Raw genomic sequence first — 19,043 nt, 5'->3', positions numbered from 1 at the left:
TTAAATAAATTACCCAGATATAGTGGTAAATAGCTTTAACTCTGGTACTCAGGGGACTTCGGAAGGCAGAAGTTAGATCTCTGAATTCTAATCCATTCTGGCCCAAGTTGTGAGTTCCAGGTTAGCCAGGGCTACTACAGGCTGTGTACAGAGACATTGTGTGGGGTGGGGATAGACACACACACACATACAAAGCACCCTTTTCTATATATAAATAAATGGTATAATACATATTTTCCTTCAGACTAATAGTGCCAAAATAGTGAAAAATATATTAGTGCTTTCCTTGCTGTGGTTTGCTGCTGGGAATTTTTGTAATCTCAAGTCATAATGTACCACATATCTTTCTCTGAGAAAAGTGAAATAGTCCATGCCAAAATAAGTAGGTTTGTTGGAGTAGTATATAGAACTTAAAGCAAAGAAAACCAGCTCTACCAGAGGCCTGGAGAAGCTGGACACTCGGCATTGCAATTGCTTAGCATCATGAGATCTTCCCTTTAGAATGTGCCGGAGTAAAACATCTTTACTCTTCTTCCTTGGGCTACCTTTTCTCCATTTTCCTGTGCTCGCTCTCTCTCTCTCTCTCTCTCTCTCTCTCTCTCTNCTCTCTCTCTCTCTCTCTCTCTCTCTCTCTCTCTCTCTCTCTCTCTCTCTCTCTCTTTCTCTCCTCTTCCCTCCTTTCTTTTTTGAAGATTTATTTATTTATTATGTATACAGTGTTTTGCCTGCTGGCTAGAAAAGAGCACTAGATCTCCCTATGGATGGTTGTGGGCCATCAGGTGGTTGCTGGGTATTGAACTCAGAACCTCTGGAGTAGCAGCCAGTGTTCTTAACTGTTAGCAATCTCTCCAGCCTCTCCTGCCTTTTTCTTGGATCTGATCGTTAGAATAGTTCCCACTTGATGCCGTGGACAAGCTCATCCTTATCAGCAGCCTTCTCTGCACTGCTTTGTTATGATCAAGACACTGTTCACTCTAGTAAGTTTCCCACCACTGCTTGTGGAAACATGACACTAGATTTCCTTTCCTACTAGTTTTAGAGAGTAAAATAGCTTTTGTTTCTTGTTTGGTGTGTGTGTGTGTGTGTGTGTGTGTGTGTGTGTGTGATGGGGGGATGCTTTCATGGGGGTGGTTATTGAGGGAAACTTAGACTGTGGCGTCTGCTTTTCTCATGGCTGCCAACAAAATACTCAGCTTCTTGCACTTCCTCTGGGCCTGGGTGTACATCTCCACCCTCTGCTTCATGAGCTTGAAGGCTTATTTGGCCTTAAGAGCCTCTATAACAGTGACATAGTACACTGCTCTTAGGGCACAAAGCCACATGCCCCCACATCATGCACCACACAAATCTGGTGTGCTTGGTAAGGTGTCCGCAGAATTGGCCTTGCCTCAGCTTGCTCCCATCATTCATCACCTTCTGTCTGTTAGAGCCACTACCATGGGGTACTGCAGAGCCATTGGTGCAACTCTTCAAGGTTATCATGGCTGCTCTAGACTCTACATTTTATTTGGAAACATGGTTTCACTAAATTTTCAGGCTGACCTTCAACTTGAGATCCTCTTGGCTAAACCTTCTAAACAACTAGGATTATAAGCTTGTGTCAGTCATATCCTGTCCAATTTCTTTTTAGGTCTGTTCTGTTTTACATTTTAGTTTCTATCTAAATTATTATTGGCAAATTTCTTCTTGGTATGGATCCTTAACTTGCCTGTTTTTTTCAACCCCAGTTCCATATGAATCTCCAGTGGCTTTGGAGTCAGGTACATCTGTCTGGTTCCTGTCCACAGTTACTTTGAGTAATTTTGGATGAGCTACTTAACCTCACCTGGACTCATTTACCTTTTATCTGAAATAGACACACCCTTCACTGCCTCGGTGGCATTTTGTTGTTGTCTTTCTGCCCCCAGTTCTCTTCCATCTGCATGTGTGATCTTTTGGCTTTCAGTACACATGTAAGACTTTTCTCAACTGTCTGGTCACTCCAGTTACTGCTTTTATAAATGACTGGGGTGTGTGTGTGATATATGGTTCTCTAATTTTTATGTTACTAGTAGAGGAAATTTTGTAGCACTAGGGAAAAACTAGTAATTTTCAGGTAAGAATTTATATAGTTTATGTACTTCCTTAATTTTACATAATTTTAAGTGTTAGCTAATATTACATAGTTTTCAAAGTTTTTTTTTTTTTAGCAAAAATAAAACTTTTCTAAGTGTGAATTCTGTAAGAATATGTTGTACATACCAGGGAAGCCATATTGAAATTCATCCATTTGCTCTGTAATGTATTTGTTGTAAATTATGTCTAATTAATGTTTTTATTCTTTATAGAATCAAGATTTGTTTGCTACATCACAGAATAAAGAATTTGATCCCCTTGGTCCTCTGCCCCCTGGATGGGGTAAGCACATCAGTTTTAATTAAAGTCAGTTATTAGAATATCAGACTGCTCAGAGGATAGAATGCTTGGCTAGCATAGGCACAACTCTGGTTTGAGTCATTAGCATTGCAAAGTAAAAAGAAACAGATCATTGATACAGCAGTCTGGAAGGACCTCAATGATGCTATTACTTAGAGAAGAAAGTCAGTTTCACAAGATTACTCTTTTGCTTTTGTTGTTGTGTTTATTGTTTTTTTTGAGATAGGGTTTCTCTGTGTAACTCTGGCTATCCTGGAACTCACTCTGTGAACCAGGCTGACCTCGAACTCACAGAGATCCTCCTCCTGCCTGTGTCTCTCAAATTCTGGGATTAAAGGCGCGCACCACCACTTCCCGGCAATTGTATTACTCTTGCAGCTCCAGTTTCTATTACTATACCGAATACTTGAGACAAGATCCTTTATAATGAAAACAGGCTGTGTTGGGGAAATGGCTCAAATCAGAAAGGTGTTTGCCATGCCTTCAATTGGATTCCCAAAACTCATGTAAAAAGCCAGGTGTGGTAGCACATGTCTGCAATCCCACGGAGGTTGAGGAGACCAACAGATCCAGGAAGCTCATTTGGTCAACTCACCTAGTCAGATTGATGACCAGCTAGTTCATTTAGAGACTTGTCTCAAAAACTAAAGGGAGCCAGGTATGGTGGTACACATGTAATCCATTTTGAAAAATCCTATTTTTCCCCTTAAATCATTTATACTCTGTAGGCAGAGTTTTCTGTCTAAACTGCTGATCAGCTCTGTCCCACCAGCCCGTCCGCACATAACCACACAGAGACTTAATATTAATTATAAAAGCTTGGCCGATAGCTCAGGCTTGTTTTTAGCCATCTCTTATCACTTAAACTAACCCATTTCTGTTCATCTATGTGCTGCCTTGAGGCTTGTTTATCTCATCTACTTATTTCTCATTCTGCTTGCTCTGCCCTTCATGGCCTCTCCTCTGACTCTGCCCTTCTTCTCCCCAGCATTTTCTCTACCCTGAAAATCCTGCCTACCCACTGGCCAATCAGTTTTTTATTAACAATCAGAGCAACTCATTTTCAGAGTGTATAGAAGGATTATTCCACAGCAGTACTCAAAACATTTTGGTGCTAGCCCAACATGACGGTTGGTACGTGCCTGTAATCCCAGCATCTTTTGGCAGTTAGAGGTTAAAGGATCAGGAGTTTTGATCCTGCCTTGGCTATACAGTGAGTTTAAGACCAGCCTAAACTGTTGGAAACCCTGACTCACCAAACAAAGGCAGGGAGATAGTAAAGTACTTCCTGTGCAAGCATGAGAATCTGAATTAACTCCCCAGTATCTATGGGGAAAAAAAAAAGCTAGGTGTGGTGCCAGGTCCTTGTAGTCTTGGAGATATCTGAGAGGATCCCTTGAGTTTGCTGACAGAGCAGGCCAGCTGAATCAAGTGAGTCCTAGGTCAGTGAGAGACTCTTGTCTCAAAGAAACCAGATAGTACCTGAGAAGCAACATACCTTCGGACTCCATATGCATGTGCATAAATGGGCTTGTACACGCACATCCATGTCCACTTGACATGTAAACAATCACATGCACCCACCAAAAACCAAAACAAAATAAATGACTTCTCCAAGTGAAGACGGTTAAAACAAAGTCATTATTTTGTGATAAGAAGACAAAATACATGAAAGTTGTTCCTGTCTTCTCCAAAGCCAGAGATGGAGTTTTGGTGGTTAGGATAGTGGAATGGTCAGTGTGTGGTTGATGCAAAACAAAACACAATGCTTTAGAAAAGGTGTGGTCCTTAGGTATTCAACCTAACCTGTCAGATTGCATTCCCAGACAGAGATTGTATGCTTTGTTTCTATAATTTTGTTGTGTGTTTTACGTAGACACTCACTAAAAGAATATAGCTGAAGGTTATAAGTTTATACCCTGTCCTCAATTTACATATTTTTTAAAATTTACGTGCATGGATGTTTTGCCTGCATATATATCTGTATACCATGTGCATGCCTGGTACCCACAGAAGAGGGCGACAATCTAGAACTGGAGTTACAAGCAGCTGTGAGCCACTACTTGGGTGCTGAGAATGAACTTGAGTCCTTTGTAAGAGAAACCAGTGCTCTTAACCACTAAGCCATCTCTCCAGCCCTCACCCTTCATTTTATTGCAGAAGAGCTATGACTCATTTTTATGGGGGTGATTATTAACAGACCATTTTTACTCTTTTGAAAGAGCTCTAGGAAAAAACACTTCTTAGCCTCAGAAGCTTGAGTTGTGGACTTTGCCACTGTTATAGGAAAGCTTGTCTTTGTCTGCTGTGTTTGTGTGAAGTAGCGCTAAGGTCTAAATTGCTTACCTCATACTTGGAATACCTTAAATTATACCTACTTTAACACATAAACCCAGCTGTCATTTGTGAAAAGCTAAATAGCTGAGAGGTCTTATGGGCAGGTAGGGCATTATGAATTAAATCTTTTTAGTGTCTTAGAAATTTTATTTTTAAAAAAATTGTTTTTTTAATTATGTGTAGGTATGTATTTTGTATGTGGAATTGTGTGCATAAGTTCTGGTACCCTTGAGTTATAGTTGGGCTTGAACTGATGTGGGTGCTGGGAACTGAACTTGGGTCTTCTAGAAGAGCATAAGTGCTCTTAGCTGCCAAGCCATCTCTGCAGCCCAGAAATAATAATTAACAACTTCATTAAGAAAGAGAAAACGCTCTCAAAAGTGTGAATGGACTAATGAGATGGAAGAAAGGCATATATGTTTCAAAGGCTAGGATAAGCTTTCGTGTATATAATATGATAGAGAAATTATAAAATCAAGTAGTCATTAAATAGGCAGATTCAACTTATTTTATCTTAGTTTGAGGGGAAAGGACTATTCCAACATTAATGTTGTGTTTTTCATTTTGTTTAATAAAGAGAAGAGAACTGATAGCAATGGCAGAGTGTATTTTGTCAACCACAACACTCGAATTACACAGTGGGAAGACCCCAGAAGCCAAGGGTAAGAACTTTAGTGTATATATGGCTTCTCACAATTGTTTACCTATTTCTGACTCATTTATGTGTTCTTTCCTCAAAGCCCTTAAACATTAATCACCTATATACCTTGGAAGAAGAAAAATGATTACTTTCATATAATGAAAAGCTTGAGTTTTATGAGAATGAACTGGGGATGAGTTGGCACAACTCACTGGTTTTCTTTTTTTCCCCACCAATAGAATTACAGAACTTTAAAAAAAAACCATAAAAATATGTTTATATGTTATATTATATGATATAATGTTTATGTATATTATAAGAATTTGCTGATTAATATACCAAGAGATATTATCACAAGTTTACTTAATGTTTTGATTACAGTATACAGTGATTTTACGTACATAAATTATGTCATTCTGTGTGTTAAAGTTAGCTAAGGCCTTGTTTTTTTTTTTTTTTTTTTAAAAAATACCAAAGTATTTCTCAGGCCGAAAGTGATGGTGCACACCTTTAATCCTAGCACTGGGGAGGCAGAGGTAGTCAAAAAAAAAAAAAAAAAAAAAAAAAGAAGAAGGAAACTAATTCTCATTTTCTGTTTCAAACAAAAGCTTAGAGTTCTGGAAGAAGTCAGAAATCAAGGTGTCAGCAGACTATATACCTCTGATGGCCAGGGAAAAGGGGTGCTCCAGTCCTCTTAACCACTACTATCCCCTCCCACTGCCTCCTCTTCCTCGTCTTGTTTTCTGAGGCAGGGCCTCTCTATGCAACTCCTGCAGTCCTGGAACTCACTATGAAGACCAGGCTGGCCTCAAACTCACAGAGATTCTCCTGCCTCTGCCTCAAGTACTAGGATGAAAGGTATGAACCAGCATGCCTGGTTTCTCCCAATTTATAGTTTGCTGGCTAGTGTCAGCAGTATTTTAGTCTCTCTCTCTCTCTCTCTCTCTCTCTCTCTCTCTCTCTCTCTCTCTCTCTCTCTCTCTCTCTCTCTTTATAAACAGGGTCTCTCTGTATAGCTCTGACTGTCCTAGAACTTACTCCATAGACCAGGCTGGCCTCAGACTCAAAGGGACCTGCCTGCCTGTGCCTCCCAAGTGCTGGGATCAAAGGTGTGCACCTCCACTACCTGGCCACATAGCTTTCTTTTATATTTTTGTTCCAATTTTCTCTTTTTATACAAACACCAGTCCTATAAGATGTGACTCCAAGTATGGATTCATCTTTATACATCTTTGGTGACACTGTTTCCAAATAAGGTCCTATCCTTGGGTGCTGGTCCCTAGGACTTAGACATAAGTATTTGGAAGCGAAGCATAGTCACCTCATGACAGAATGTAATATTATAATTATCAAATGGTTCTATTTTTCAAGGAATATGGCAAACTGTGCAGTTTACATGTTAATCACAAATGTGGGCATGTTCCTTACACCTTTCTCACTTCAAACATCTATCTACAAATTTTGTCACAACTACTCTTTAAGTGTGATAGAGATATTAATAGTAGTGTACATTTGTAATCCAAACATTGGGGAGACTTAAGTAGGAAATCTCCAATTCCAGGCTGGCCTGGGGTACTTAGTGAGCTCTTGTCTAAGAACAACATAAAACTATAATTACAACATAAAAATATAACTACTGAATTATATTCAGTCACATTTTTTTATAGAGAAATAATAGAGACAGTAGGAGGAAGAATATGCAAAGAAGAGGCTGGGAAGATTCTAAATTTCTGTTGCTAATGGAGAGTCATGTGCTTTGATGTTGGTAATATGTAAATGCTGACAACAGGGAGGTTTGTGGATTCCACTCAAGTGTCCATTTGCCCTTTTGGGTGAAATAAAACAGTCTGTAGTTCTCCAGAGACCAAAACTGTTGCAGTGTGTCCCAGGCCTCTCTCCTCTTTGTAGGATGCCCAGTGGGGAAATCCTCCAGGCAAAGAAGGGCATTCCTGATAGGCACAGCTACCCCTACTAGCAAATCACTTTCTAGTAGTTGAGAACAAGAGCAGCCTTCTGTAGGTATGATTAATTCCTCATGATACAAATCCCATGATTCACATTTCAATAGTTCTATCAGTTCACTCATTTAAAATACTTTATCTAAAAAAGAGGTGCTTATATCCCTTAATGCATTAATCCATTGTTTGAATAGCATGGGATAATTCACCAATGCTATATGTCAATTTATCTTAATTTATTTTAATAGTTTTCAAGACAACTGGTCATTGAGCTTATCTAGGAACTATAATCACAGTGGAAGTGAATTTTTTGAAATTTTTTTATATTTTTGGTTAGTCTTCCCTGACATTTGTGTTGAATTATATAAATAAGACTAAATAGTCTTAATATTTTGGTAGTTTGTAAAGCATGGTTTAAGGCAGTGTTCTTCTGAAAGCACTTTGTCTTTCTAAAGTGTACTTGATGAAAACAACAATCAAAACTAGGAGTGTTTCTCTATAATAGTAAGCTTGAATGTCTGCAGATCTCCACTTTTCTTCCTTTGTGATAGAAACTTTAGTATTCCAAGTGTTCCCTCTTATCAAGTCCATTAGATAAGAAACTTAAAGCTATGAAGCCAGGCTGGAGGGGTGATGATGTAGCTCGGTTGGTATAGTGTTGTTTGGCATGCATGAAACCCTGGTTTTGATCTCTAAGAACCCCACAGGTGATATGTGAGTATAATTCCAGTGCTTGAGAAGTAGAGGCAGGAAGGTCAGAAGGTCAGGGTTATCCTAGGCTATGTGAACTAAATCCAGGATATATGAGACCCTATCTCAAAAGAAAAAAGGGGCAAAAGTGAACTGGTATACATGAATAAATGTTGCATTTATTTTATTCAACCAACTGAGAAGTCTGGTTGCCTTTATGTTTAAAAAGGACAGTAAATTCATAGGTACGAGTATCCATTTTAATATTTATGCTAATGCATTGATTTTTTTGGGTGCTGTAATGGAACATTTATATAGGTCATTGTTGATTTATGATCTAGTTTAGGAAACCAGGTGGTGATGGTGCCCACCTTTAATTCTACACTTGGGAAGCAGAGGCAGGCGATCTCTGTGAATTTGAGACCAGCCTGGTCTACAGAGTTAGTTCTAGAACAGTCTCCAAAGCTACACAGAGAAATCTTATCTTGAACACCCCCTGCCCCCAAAAAATCTAGTTTAGTTTCTAAAACTCATGTAATAGTTGCAGAGTAGAGAGTTTTGCCAGCATACAACCTGAGGGATGAGGACACCATGCCAGCAGCACATAGGAGACCTGGACAGAATGATTAATTTGTAGTAGGAGAAAGAGTGGACAGTTACTATTGGAAGGCTTTCTTTCTACTAGGCCATTATCTTACTTCATTTCTCATATGGTCTTATTATGTAGTATTGTCTTGATTGTTTAATATTTTTATTCATCTTTGGAGAATTTCGTAAGTGTATAATGCATGTAGGTCTTATCCACTTCCTCCTCCTCCCTCCAGTTCTCTTCAGTGCATCTCCTCAGGGCTGGCCTCCATCCAACTCAGAGATCTGCCTGCTTCTGCCTCAGCCTCAGCCTCCTGGGTACTGAGATTAAAGGCGTGCACCACCACATCTGACTGTTGCCTGCATTTTATGGACAAAAAGCCTGAAGTTTAAAGAAGGCAGCCCAGGGTTTTCATGATATAAAGATATATGTTCAGGAAAAAGATAGGGACATTTTGTAAAGAACTTTCAAGTTGCCTTAACAGAGAAAACAGATTTGTCAGTGGGAGAAGATGTCATTCAGAACAATGACAGATGTGACTTGTTTGGGAAAATGGTCACTGGCCATGAAATCTCAGGGTTCCTGAGAGGGAGTCTAAAAGAGAAACTGAGTTGATGAAATCTCGCTTAGGGAGATACTCTGTCAACAATATCGTGTAGGTTTAGATGGAGAAGACCTGAGTAATGGTGAGAATCAAAGATAAGGGATGGCTAGAAAGACTTAAAAGGCAGAATGAGTTAACTTGGGTACCATGGCTATTGAAGTGAGTTATTAAATAAATGGGAGAACATAGGCCAATAATGTGATGATGATTCATTTTTAATATTGTTGATGATGACTTTACTGTGTTTGTAGAATGTCTAGGTAGGGATATATATTATCTGAAAATACGGGATTATGTAGGTTTTCTGAAAGATTTTTATTCTGTTTACAGGTGTTTTTAGTTTCTGGTTTTGGGCAAAGAAGTATGCCTTTGATAGTTTTTGTTTATGTTTTCCTTGTATTTTATAGTCAATTAAATGAAAAGCCCTTACCTGAAGGCTGGGAAATGAGATTCACAGTGGATGGGATTCCATATTTTGTGGACCACAATAAAAGAACAACCACCTACATAGATCCACGTACAGGAAAATCTGCCCTGTAAGTTTTCTTAACATTATTAATTAAAAACACAACTAATTTCTTGGATTTTTACAAATATCTTAGTTAGCAAAGGCTGTGGAGGTGTATGTGAGTTGGCCCATAGGTCTCTGAATACTGAATTTTGTTGTTGTTTGGGGCTGGGGCAGGTTGGGGAATAGTTCTTATCTTGTAGCTCTGGTTGGCCTAGAAGTCACTCTGTAGACCAGACTGGCCTTGAACTCATAGAGATCACCTTTCTCTGCTTCTACTGGCGTTAAAGAGGTATACCATCATAATTCCATCATGCTCAGTTTAGGAGTTCTTTATATACTGACAGGAGTCACTTGATCATTGTGTGGGCCTTGAAGAATATGCTTTCAGAAGCCTAGTTGAATTAAGCCTGCTGCATGGCTAGACTATATGCCATGTACACTCAGTATAGGTGTGTATGGCCTATTATTCCTAAAATCATGATGAACAAAACACGGGATTAAATAAAGCACTGGAAAAAATGATGTAGTCAAGACACACAGGAAGCACAAAGTGTGCGATGTTCAGCCAGCATTATATGGCTGTTTTATAGTAAACTGTTTTTTTGTTATTTTTGCTTTGTTTTGTTTTGCTTTCTTTTTTCTTTTGAGACAGTCTTACTATGCAAATCTGGCAATGTAGACTGTGTTGCAGATGTCACACTTAGCTGAACTTTTATGATAGTAGTAGAAGTACACTCTAAAATAATGGTTTAAGGCCAGGCGATGGTGGCGCACGTCTTTAATCCCAGCACTCGGGAGGCAGAGGCAGGCGGATCTCTGTGAGTTCGAGACCAGCCTGGTCTACAGAGCTAGTTCCAGGACAGGCTCCAACGCCACAGAGAAACCCTGTCTTGAAAAAACAAAATGAACAAACAAACAAACAAAAAAAAAGACCAGCATTTGGGAGATGGAGACAGGAGAATCAGAATCTTGAGGCCAGCCTGGACTATATGAGACCTTGCATCAAAACAAAACAAAAGTACAAAAAGATCCCTCTCAGTAACAAGAGTACTGCCCTGGCCAATTAGATGGTTTTCTTCATTTCTTCTTCAGATTCATTGCTAATGTGTAGAAATATAACTGATAATATGTTAACATATTCTGATACTTACTGAATTTGCTTTTCTTTTAAAGTGATCTTCATTTCCTACATAAAAGATTTTATCTGGAAACAAATCATTACACTTATTGCTAGTGTGCCTTTTGTTCTTCTTGCCAATACTAGACATCCTTTCATTGCTTCTGACCTGATCTTGTTAGATGTTTCTACCTTCTTTTAACTAAAAAAAAAAAATGCCACTGTGTGGTGTTGCTCTTCTTTAATGCTAGCACTTGGGAGACAGAGGCAGGCAGATTTCTGTGAGTTCAAAGCCAGGCAAGACTACATAGGAAGTTCCTGCCTCAAAAACCATTTTGTGTGCGTCCACGAAGGATCCTTGTTTTACAGACATTTGTAAACCACCCACCAGTGTTAGGATCTGAGCTTTTGTCCTCTGAGAGAACAGGAAGTGTTCTAATCACTGAGCAATCTTTCTGGCCCTGTGAGCAATCTTTCTGACCCCGTTTGTTGTCATTAGGTTGATACATGATTGTTACATGATTTCATACGTTGAACTATCCTTATACTAATGATAAATCCCATTTGGTATGTGATATAAAGGATTAAAGCATCAATCCTTTAATATTCTGCCAAAATCCTTTTGCTAATATTTGACTGAGAATTTTATTCTTCTGCATATTAAAAGCTTGTGTGCTTACAGCAGAAACTGAGAAATCAGTCCAGTTAGGCACCAGTGAAAAATTACAGAAATAATCTATTCTTTTTTTTGTTTGTTTGTTTGTTTGGTTTTCGAGACAGGGTTTCTCTGTAGCTTTGGTGCCTGTCCTGGAACTAGCTCTTGTAGACCAGGCTGGTCTTGAACTCCCAGAGATCTGCCTGCCTCTGCCTCTGGAGTGCTGGGATTAAAGGCGTGCGCCACCGCCGCCCGGTTTAGAAATAATCTAGATGTGAAAATAAATTATAACTAGATAATATAGTTATAGTAAAGGTTGGGTGCATATAACAGAAAGTCCTATAATAGTATTACCTTATATTCAATAGTAGTATATTTCTCTATATTATTTAAGAATAACCTGGACCAGATAATGATGTATGCCTGTAATCAGAACTACCTGTAACTCAAGCTCCAGGAGATTCAGTAACCTCTTTTGCCTTTTCTGGCACACACTCTTTCCCCTAGATAGAATTAAAATAAAAAGAATGTAACTCAGCCAGATGGTGGTATACATCTTTAATCCCAGCACTTGGGAGCCAGAGGCAGGCAGATCTCTGTGAATTCGAGGCCAGTCTGGTCTACAGAGCAAGTTCCAGGACAGCTAGGGCTGTTACACAGAGAAACCCTGTCTTGAAACAACAACAACAACAACAAACAAAAAATATAACTCACCATAAAATAGACTAGAAGAGAAAAATCATATGATCAGTGACTGGAGCAATGCCTCATTACTTCAAAGCACTTGCTGCTCTTGGAGAGGATTCCAGGTCAGTTTATGGCATCCACTTGGCATCTACCAATACTCTGTAAATTCAGTTCCAGGGGATCCAGTGCCCTCTCTGGCCTCGTTGGGCATCAGGGATTCAACATGGTCACAGACACATATACATGTCAATACTCACATACATACAAATTAATGAATCTTTTAAGATAAATCATGATTATTCAGTAAAAGCTTTTGATGAATTGCAAAATACTTTTGTGGTCCTCTTTCACTTGCCTTGGAAATGTTCTTAGAAAAATACAGATAAAAGCCTCCATTGTGCTTAATGATGAAACAATTACTCCATCCAGGATGTTTATCACCACTGCTGCTACTCAGCATCATAGTGGCAATCAAGTGTAGAAGAGATAGGCTGGAGAGGAGGAAGTAAGGCTGTCTGTCTTTCATAAGAATCATATGTAGTGAAAATTGTGAGTAATGTAGAGAAAATTACTAGAGCTAGTAAATTTTCCAGGATTGCAGGCAATAAAATCAGATGTAATTCTACATTAAAACAGCCAAACAGCGGCTTCCAGTGATCTGGAATTCTTCCTATTCCTTGGCCCTAGATCATGGTTTTCATCCTCATTGTACTTGTCATTTGAAGAAAGAACACACTGGAATGAAAACAGCAAAACCCTGAACCAATATTTTGTTCCTTAAAAAAATGACTTCTTGAAAGCCCCCTCCAGCACTTGTGGTTCGAGCTCCTTAGACAGACCTGAAGTCTCACGGAAACACTAGGAAATGACTTGCTTGACCTTGAGTTTCATGAGGACTAAAGGATAGATAGAGTAGGAGCTCTTCTGTCCAGCTCTGTTAGATCACCTGCACACAGAAAAAGCCCCCCCAGCAGTGGCTTCAACAAGAGTTTACTTAAAAATAGTCCTTAGGGAACATTCAAAAAAGAAAAAGGGAAGATGTATTAGGAATATGCTCTGTTGGGTGCTTTTGTATCTGTCTGCTGAGTGCTGGGTAGCAACGGGTGGGGATGTGGGGAGTGTATTTGCTTTCCTGTAGCATTCCTTTGACGAGCAGTTTCATGTGTCGTGTTAATGTTAATCTTTGTTCTTCAGAGACAATGGACCCCAGATAGCATATGTTCGGGACTTCAAGGCAAAGGTTCAATATTTCCGTTTCTGGTGTCAGGTTAGTGTTGGCTCTGTGTCTCTGTATCTCCTTCCTTTGTTACATTGCTGTGTTACACTGCAGTTCTGCAAATGTGTACTGACAATAAAAGTGTGAGGCATTGGAGCCATCCATTTTTAGGACAATGAAATATTTATCAACTGGATAATTACCAAAAGATTAAGCTAGAAACCATTTAAATAAGAAAATATTGTGACTTTTCTTGGGAACCTATTGTTTTCAAGTTGCATAAATCCTTTTTTTTTTTTTTTTCAAGACAGGGTTTCTCTGTAGCTTTGGAGCCTGTCTTGGAGCTAGCTCTTTTAGACCAGGCTGGCCTCGAACTCACAGAGATCAGCCTGCCTCTGCTGGGATTAAAGGTGTGCGCCACCACTGCCCGGCAAATCTTGAAACAATATTTTCTGATAGATTGCAGTTGTTCACTTTCCTATTTAGTAGTGTGTGTATGTGTGTGTTTGAGTCAGGACAATCTAAATAACCCACACTGATTGGACTCAAAATCCTCCTACCACAACCTTCTCAATGCTGCAGTTATAGTTGTTTGCCTCATTCATAACTCCATGTCTAATGTTTGATAGAAATGTCTTTGATAAGTACACATATGATCAAATACATACAAACATATATTTAATGTTTTATGATATCTAAATAAATCATTTTCTGTATGGGCTCTAAATAAAATGAATGCATTAATTGAAGTATTATGTTAAATACCCAAAATCAAGTTTTTATGAAGAATTTTTTTTCAAAGATTTATTTATTTATTTATTTTATGTGTGTATGTTCTTGTCTGCATGTACATCTGCACACCAGAAAGAGGGCATTGGATCTCATGACAGTTATGAGATGGTTGTGGGCCGCCATGTAGGTGCTGGGAATTGAACTCAGTACCTCTGGAAGAGCAGCCTGTTCTCTTAACCACTGAGATTTATTTATTATGTATAGTTTTCTGCCTCCCCCTCTCTCCCTTTCTTGAGACAGGGTTTCTTTGTGTAATAACCTTGTTTGTCCTGGAACTCACTCTGTAGACCAGGATGGCTTGAACTCACAGAGATCTGCCAACCTCTGCTTCCCGAGTCCAGGGATTAAAGGCGTGCACCACCACTGTCTAGCATGTATACAGTTTTCTGCCTGCATGGCAAAAAGACAGTACCAGATCTCATTATAGATGCCTGTGAGCCACCATGTGGTTGCTGGGAATTGAACTCAGAACCTCTGGAAGAGTGATCAGTGCTCTTAACCTCTGAGCCATCTCTCCAGCCCTTAATTCAAATTTTTATAATTAACTGGGAAACATAATTCTGAATTAAATTTTGAAAATCAAAAGACTTACTTGAGTTCTTAAATATAAGCATTTTACATACACGATCTGATTTTCTTCTTACTCATTTGGAAAAGAATCAACATGAATGCTGACAAATGTGTTGGTATAAATTATTCAAAGTGTGTTCTCTTTTGCAAAGATAAAAGTAAGTAAAACTTTCCTTCTTGGTTTTTGCTAGGCCATTTTAATGGTGAGAATTGACTTCAGTTGTTCTTACATTTCAGCAACTGGCCATGCCACAGCATATAAAGATCACGGTGACAAGAAAAACATTGTTTGAGGATTCCTTTCAACAGGTATTGTCTTGGTCACTCAGTAATTACTACCTTCTGGTACTCAGGGTTTGTGTATGGGTATACACACATACACATGCTGGTGTTCTTGCCTATGCATGTAAGTGTAGAGGCCAGAGGTGTACTTCTGGTGTCCTGTTCCAATACTGTCTACCTTGTATTTTGAGACAGGGTCCCTCACTGAACCTAATGCTAACATTTGGGCTAAATCAGCTAGCCATCAAACCCTTAGGATCTGTCTATCTTTGCCCCTCTGGTGCCAGGGGTACAGGCATGCGCTGTCATACCAGGCTCCTATGTGGGTTGCTGGGAATTTGAGCTTAGGTTCTGAAGGTTGCACAGTAAGCACCTTATTCCCGAGCCATTTCCCCAGCCCCCGACCTTGAATTTTTTAGTTTAATTTTGTTGCCAACTATCTTACATCACATTAGGAGTGTACAAGTGCTCCTGTGCAGTGTTCTGTGAGTTTAAGTTCTCTAAGCTGCTAAGTGTGTGATTGGAATGGTACACAGGTGGAACATCATCAGTCACTAGATGGAGGGCTAGGATTAACCTTACGAACATGTGATATATAGGGAAAAGAGGATTACTTTGGATTTTTATGCTAAACATGTGTTTCTCTTAGAAGTTTATTTTAAGTAGGAAAGAAATTAGCCATTGGTAACAGTTTTCTAAAAAATGCTCTATGAATTTTCAGTAGTCAACAAAGTTTTCATTTCCTGTCAGTGAGTGAGTTTGTTCACTATTTACCTTTACACCGTAGACATCACTCTCAAGCCAATCGCAATTAATTGTTAGATTGTGTATATTAAAACATCCTGTGGATGGAATTTTCTTTAAAACACCTTGCTGGTCTTTGTCTTATTACTAGATGTGAAAGTGGTGATTTTCAAGTCCCCTCAGTCTGTTGTGATAGTTTTGTAAGCACTGAACTGAGTGCAAAGGAAGAAGTTGGAGCCATTGGCCTCAGCTGGCTGCTCAATTTCAGGAAGAGTTTTGTTCCTTTTCTGATGGTTCCTCAGTTATTAACATTAAAGAGAAAAGCCAGTTGGCATCCTGCTGAATAGGAGAAGAGAGGGAGCCTTGGCAATTAACTGAGGCACGTAGAGAATTATGTTTTTACATGGCCTGATGTAAGCCTCCGCGGCCATCTTTAGCCCAGCCCTCATACTCATGGCTCTCTTGTCACTGAGTAGTCAGTGTCGTTTGAACCGTTTGTTTTGTGTGTGTGTGTGGCGGCGGCGGGGTGTGTGTGTGTGTGTGTGTGTGTGTTATAACTCGCTAGTACTTGTAATGACAAGATGCAAACAGTGACTAACTAAGCCTTTCGTCTTTGTGCCCTTACACTGAAAGGCTTTTGCAGTGACATGATGATGTGCTAAAACATTTAAAACTCATCTTAGATTTTACATCCACCAAATAAATGGGCAGTTATAATGTAAGGAAAATATGGCTGCTTAGAGGTAATCTAATATCAAAATAGGACATAATTTAAAAGTTAGCAATAAGTTTTCTTTATAGGTATTGGCTAACATTGCTTTAAATGGTGGTTTTTTTTTTTACTAGCACAGTCTAAGTGTTTATGGTGGTAAGTGTAGAAGAAAAGTCTTTTCTCATTAGCCCTGGTAAAGGGAACTTTTTAAACTAGTTGTAACCTTGTGGCATCTCTCAGATGTGTGTAGCTCAGTGCCCAGCTTACGGTGCTTGTGGGGTATTTGTTGTAAACGTGCATGTCAGCATAGACTGTCTGTCACGCCTGCATGTTGTTTGTTCTCTTTCACAGGGAACTGAGAACTTACTGATCCTCTTTGGATTTTTAAGTGTTAACAATTTACTCTCTATCAAACTGTCTATCCCTCTCAGGCCTCTATGAGTTCTAAGCGGAAGTAATTACATAATTTTACCAAGGGAGAAACAGATTGGCCTATCTACTGTAGCTCGGTAATGCTGCTGCCCTTCATTTCTGAAGATGACACTGTTAACCACCCTTGTGGAAGGCAAAGTAGTAGTTTTTCTGTTTAATTTTAGACTCCCACTGTGTGTATTTCCAAAGATAAGTGAATCTGCAGTAACTGTTAGTCAGTTAGTTAATATGTGGATATTTTGACTGTGAAACAATACCAAACCTAACCAGCCCTACTGCTCTTTCCTCCCTAAGTGGAGGAATGGGAAAAAAACATGTAATCCCCAACCACTGTATACTACACAATTGATAGATCAGCTTCGTAAGTTTCATGGAGAAGTGTATAAAAGTATGTAAAAAATAGATGCATATAGTAACTATATGGAACATGAATGTATTTCTGTATGTGTACTGTTAACTAGACTGTAAATGCTCTATTTCATGTGTTAACTAGACTGTATTTCATGTTAACTAGACTGTAAACGCTCTATTTCATGTGTTAACTAGACTGTATTTCATGTTAACTAGACTGTAAACGCTCTATTTCATGCCTATACTGGAGTAAGTGGGAAAGGACAGCGATGTTTCCACAATTGCAGTCACAGTTCTCTTACTTTGTTTTGTAGATAATGAGCTTCAGCCCGCAAGATCTGAGAAGACGTTTGTGGGTGATTTTCCCAGGAGAAGAAGGATTAGATTATGGAGGTGTAGCAAGGTAGTGATATATGAATACTCAGAACTTAGTCCTTTCCTCCAAAGGTATCTTCACACTTTGTTCACAAGTGCTATTTTCTCAGTCCATTGTTTCAGGAAAACGAAATATATAAAATTATTTTAGCTTTATTACACTGCAACTACAGAATTTCAACAAGCATTACCTCAGTGCCTATTGTCTAAGAACTGCTAGTTGATTGTACCTGCCTCATTCACATGGTCCTCAGTTTAACCTTGTGCGAAAGAATTTTACAGACGATGTTGTAGCCTAGTTGTAGCCAGTTGTAAACTTTCCATTTTCTGACCAGTGACTAGTGTCTGTCAACCAGCTTCTGTCTTTTCCATAGATGACCTAGAGCCCTGTAGTGTCAAGTCTTTCCTTCCTCACTAGAGCTCTGAGAAAGAAAGTTGGTAGCGCCACGGTTCCTCCCTAGGATTAACTTAGTGTTGAGAATATAGAGTTCTAGGGAAAAAAAAGAGCTGAATGTCTTTGTTTTTTCACTTTGAAACATCTGTTCAGACTCTAGAAGACTTTGCTTATTCCGTGACAGTATTATACTGGTTTACAGTTTTAAACTAGGGCCACAGCATGGCTCAGTGGATAAAAGTGCCTGCCACAGACCCTGGTACCTACAGAAGAGAGACCAACTCCCCCAAACTGTCATGTAACCTCCACATGCACATTGTGGCCTTTCTGTGCTATGATACACGTACGTATGTACATACATACATGTACCTGCACATACTCACATGCAGCATACATACAATGATAATAAAAATAAAGGCCAGTGGTAGCGCCTGTCTTTAATCCTAGCACTTAGGAGGCAGAGGCTGGTGCATCTCTGAGTTCGAGACCAGCCTGGTCTACAGAGTGAGTTCCAAGACAGCCAGGGCTACACAGAGGAATGCTGTCTCAAAAAACCATACTAAATAGATAGATAGATAGATAGATAGATAGATAGATAGATAGATAGATAGATAGATAGGGAAGACAAATATTTAAAGCTAAATAGATAATAAAATTTAAAAATCTTAAACTGCATGTAGTGGCAAATGACTAATCCCAGCATTTGGGAGATAATACTAGGGAGGATCAAGTCTAGCCTAGGCTACAGAGGGCATTTGAAGCCAGCCTGGGTACATGAGACCCTCTCTCAAATAAAATTAAATAAAAATCACATACAAAGCAATAGCAATGTGGAAGAGGAAGAATTTTTAAAAAAGACAGCCTGAGCTGTCTTTTGAGCAAATAACGTTTCTAGAATTATTTTGAAGGGTAGAAACACTTTGGGTTTTTTGTTTAGTTTTTTAAATTCTTTTTTTTTTTTTTTTTTTTTTT

General features: G+C 39.0%; 1 protein-coding gene across 1 annotated transcript in view; it reads left to right on the top strand.

Annotated features, from left to right (window-relative positions):
* Nucleotides 1–19,043, top strand: part of Itch (itchy E3 ubiquitin protein ligase) — an 82,168-nt gene that overhangs the window by 45,457 nt on the left and 17,668 nt on the right. The window contains exons 11-17 of the mRNA XM_050151009.1: nucleotides 2,328–2,397; nucleotides 5,330–5,414; nucleotides 9,641–9,769; nucleotides 13,398–13,470; nucleotides 15,019–15,090; nucleotides 17,617–17,708; nucleotides 18,274–18,369. Coding sequence (XP_050006966.1) covers nucleotides 2,328–2,397; nucleotides 5,330–5,414; nucleotides 9,641–9,769; nucleotides 13,398–13,470; nucleotides 15,019–15,090; nucleotides 17,617–17,708; nucleotides 18,274–18,369 — 617 coding nt within the window. The remainder of the gene's footprint in view (nucleotides 1–2,327; nucleotides 2,398–5,329; nucleotides 5,415–9,640; nucleotides 9,770–13,397; nucleotides 13,471–15,018; nucleotides 15,091–17,616; nucleotides 17,709–18,273; nucleotides 18,370–19,043) is intronic.

This window comes from Alexandromys fortis, unplaced genomic scaffold (genome assembly GCF_014885135.2).
Source record: "Alexandromys fortis isolate MF-2015 unplaced genomic scaffold, M_Fortis_MF-2015_v1.1 scaffold_27, whole genome shotgun sequence".
In the NCBI taxonomy this organism is placed as follows: Eukaryota; Metazoa; Chordata; class Mammalia; order Rodentia; family Cricetidae; genus Alexandromys; species Alexandromys fortis.
This window is presented reverse-complemented; position numbering and strand designations above follow the sequence as displayed.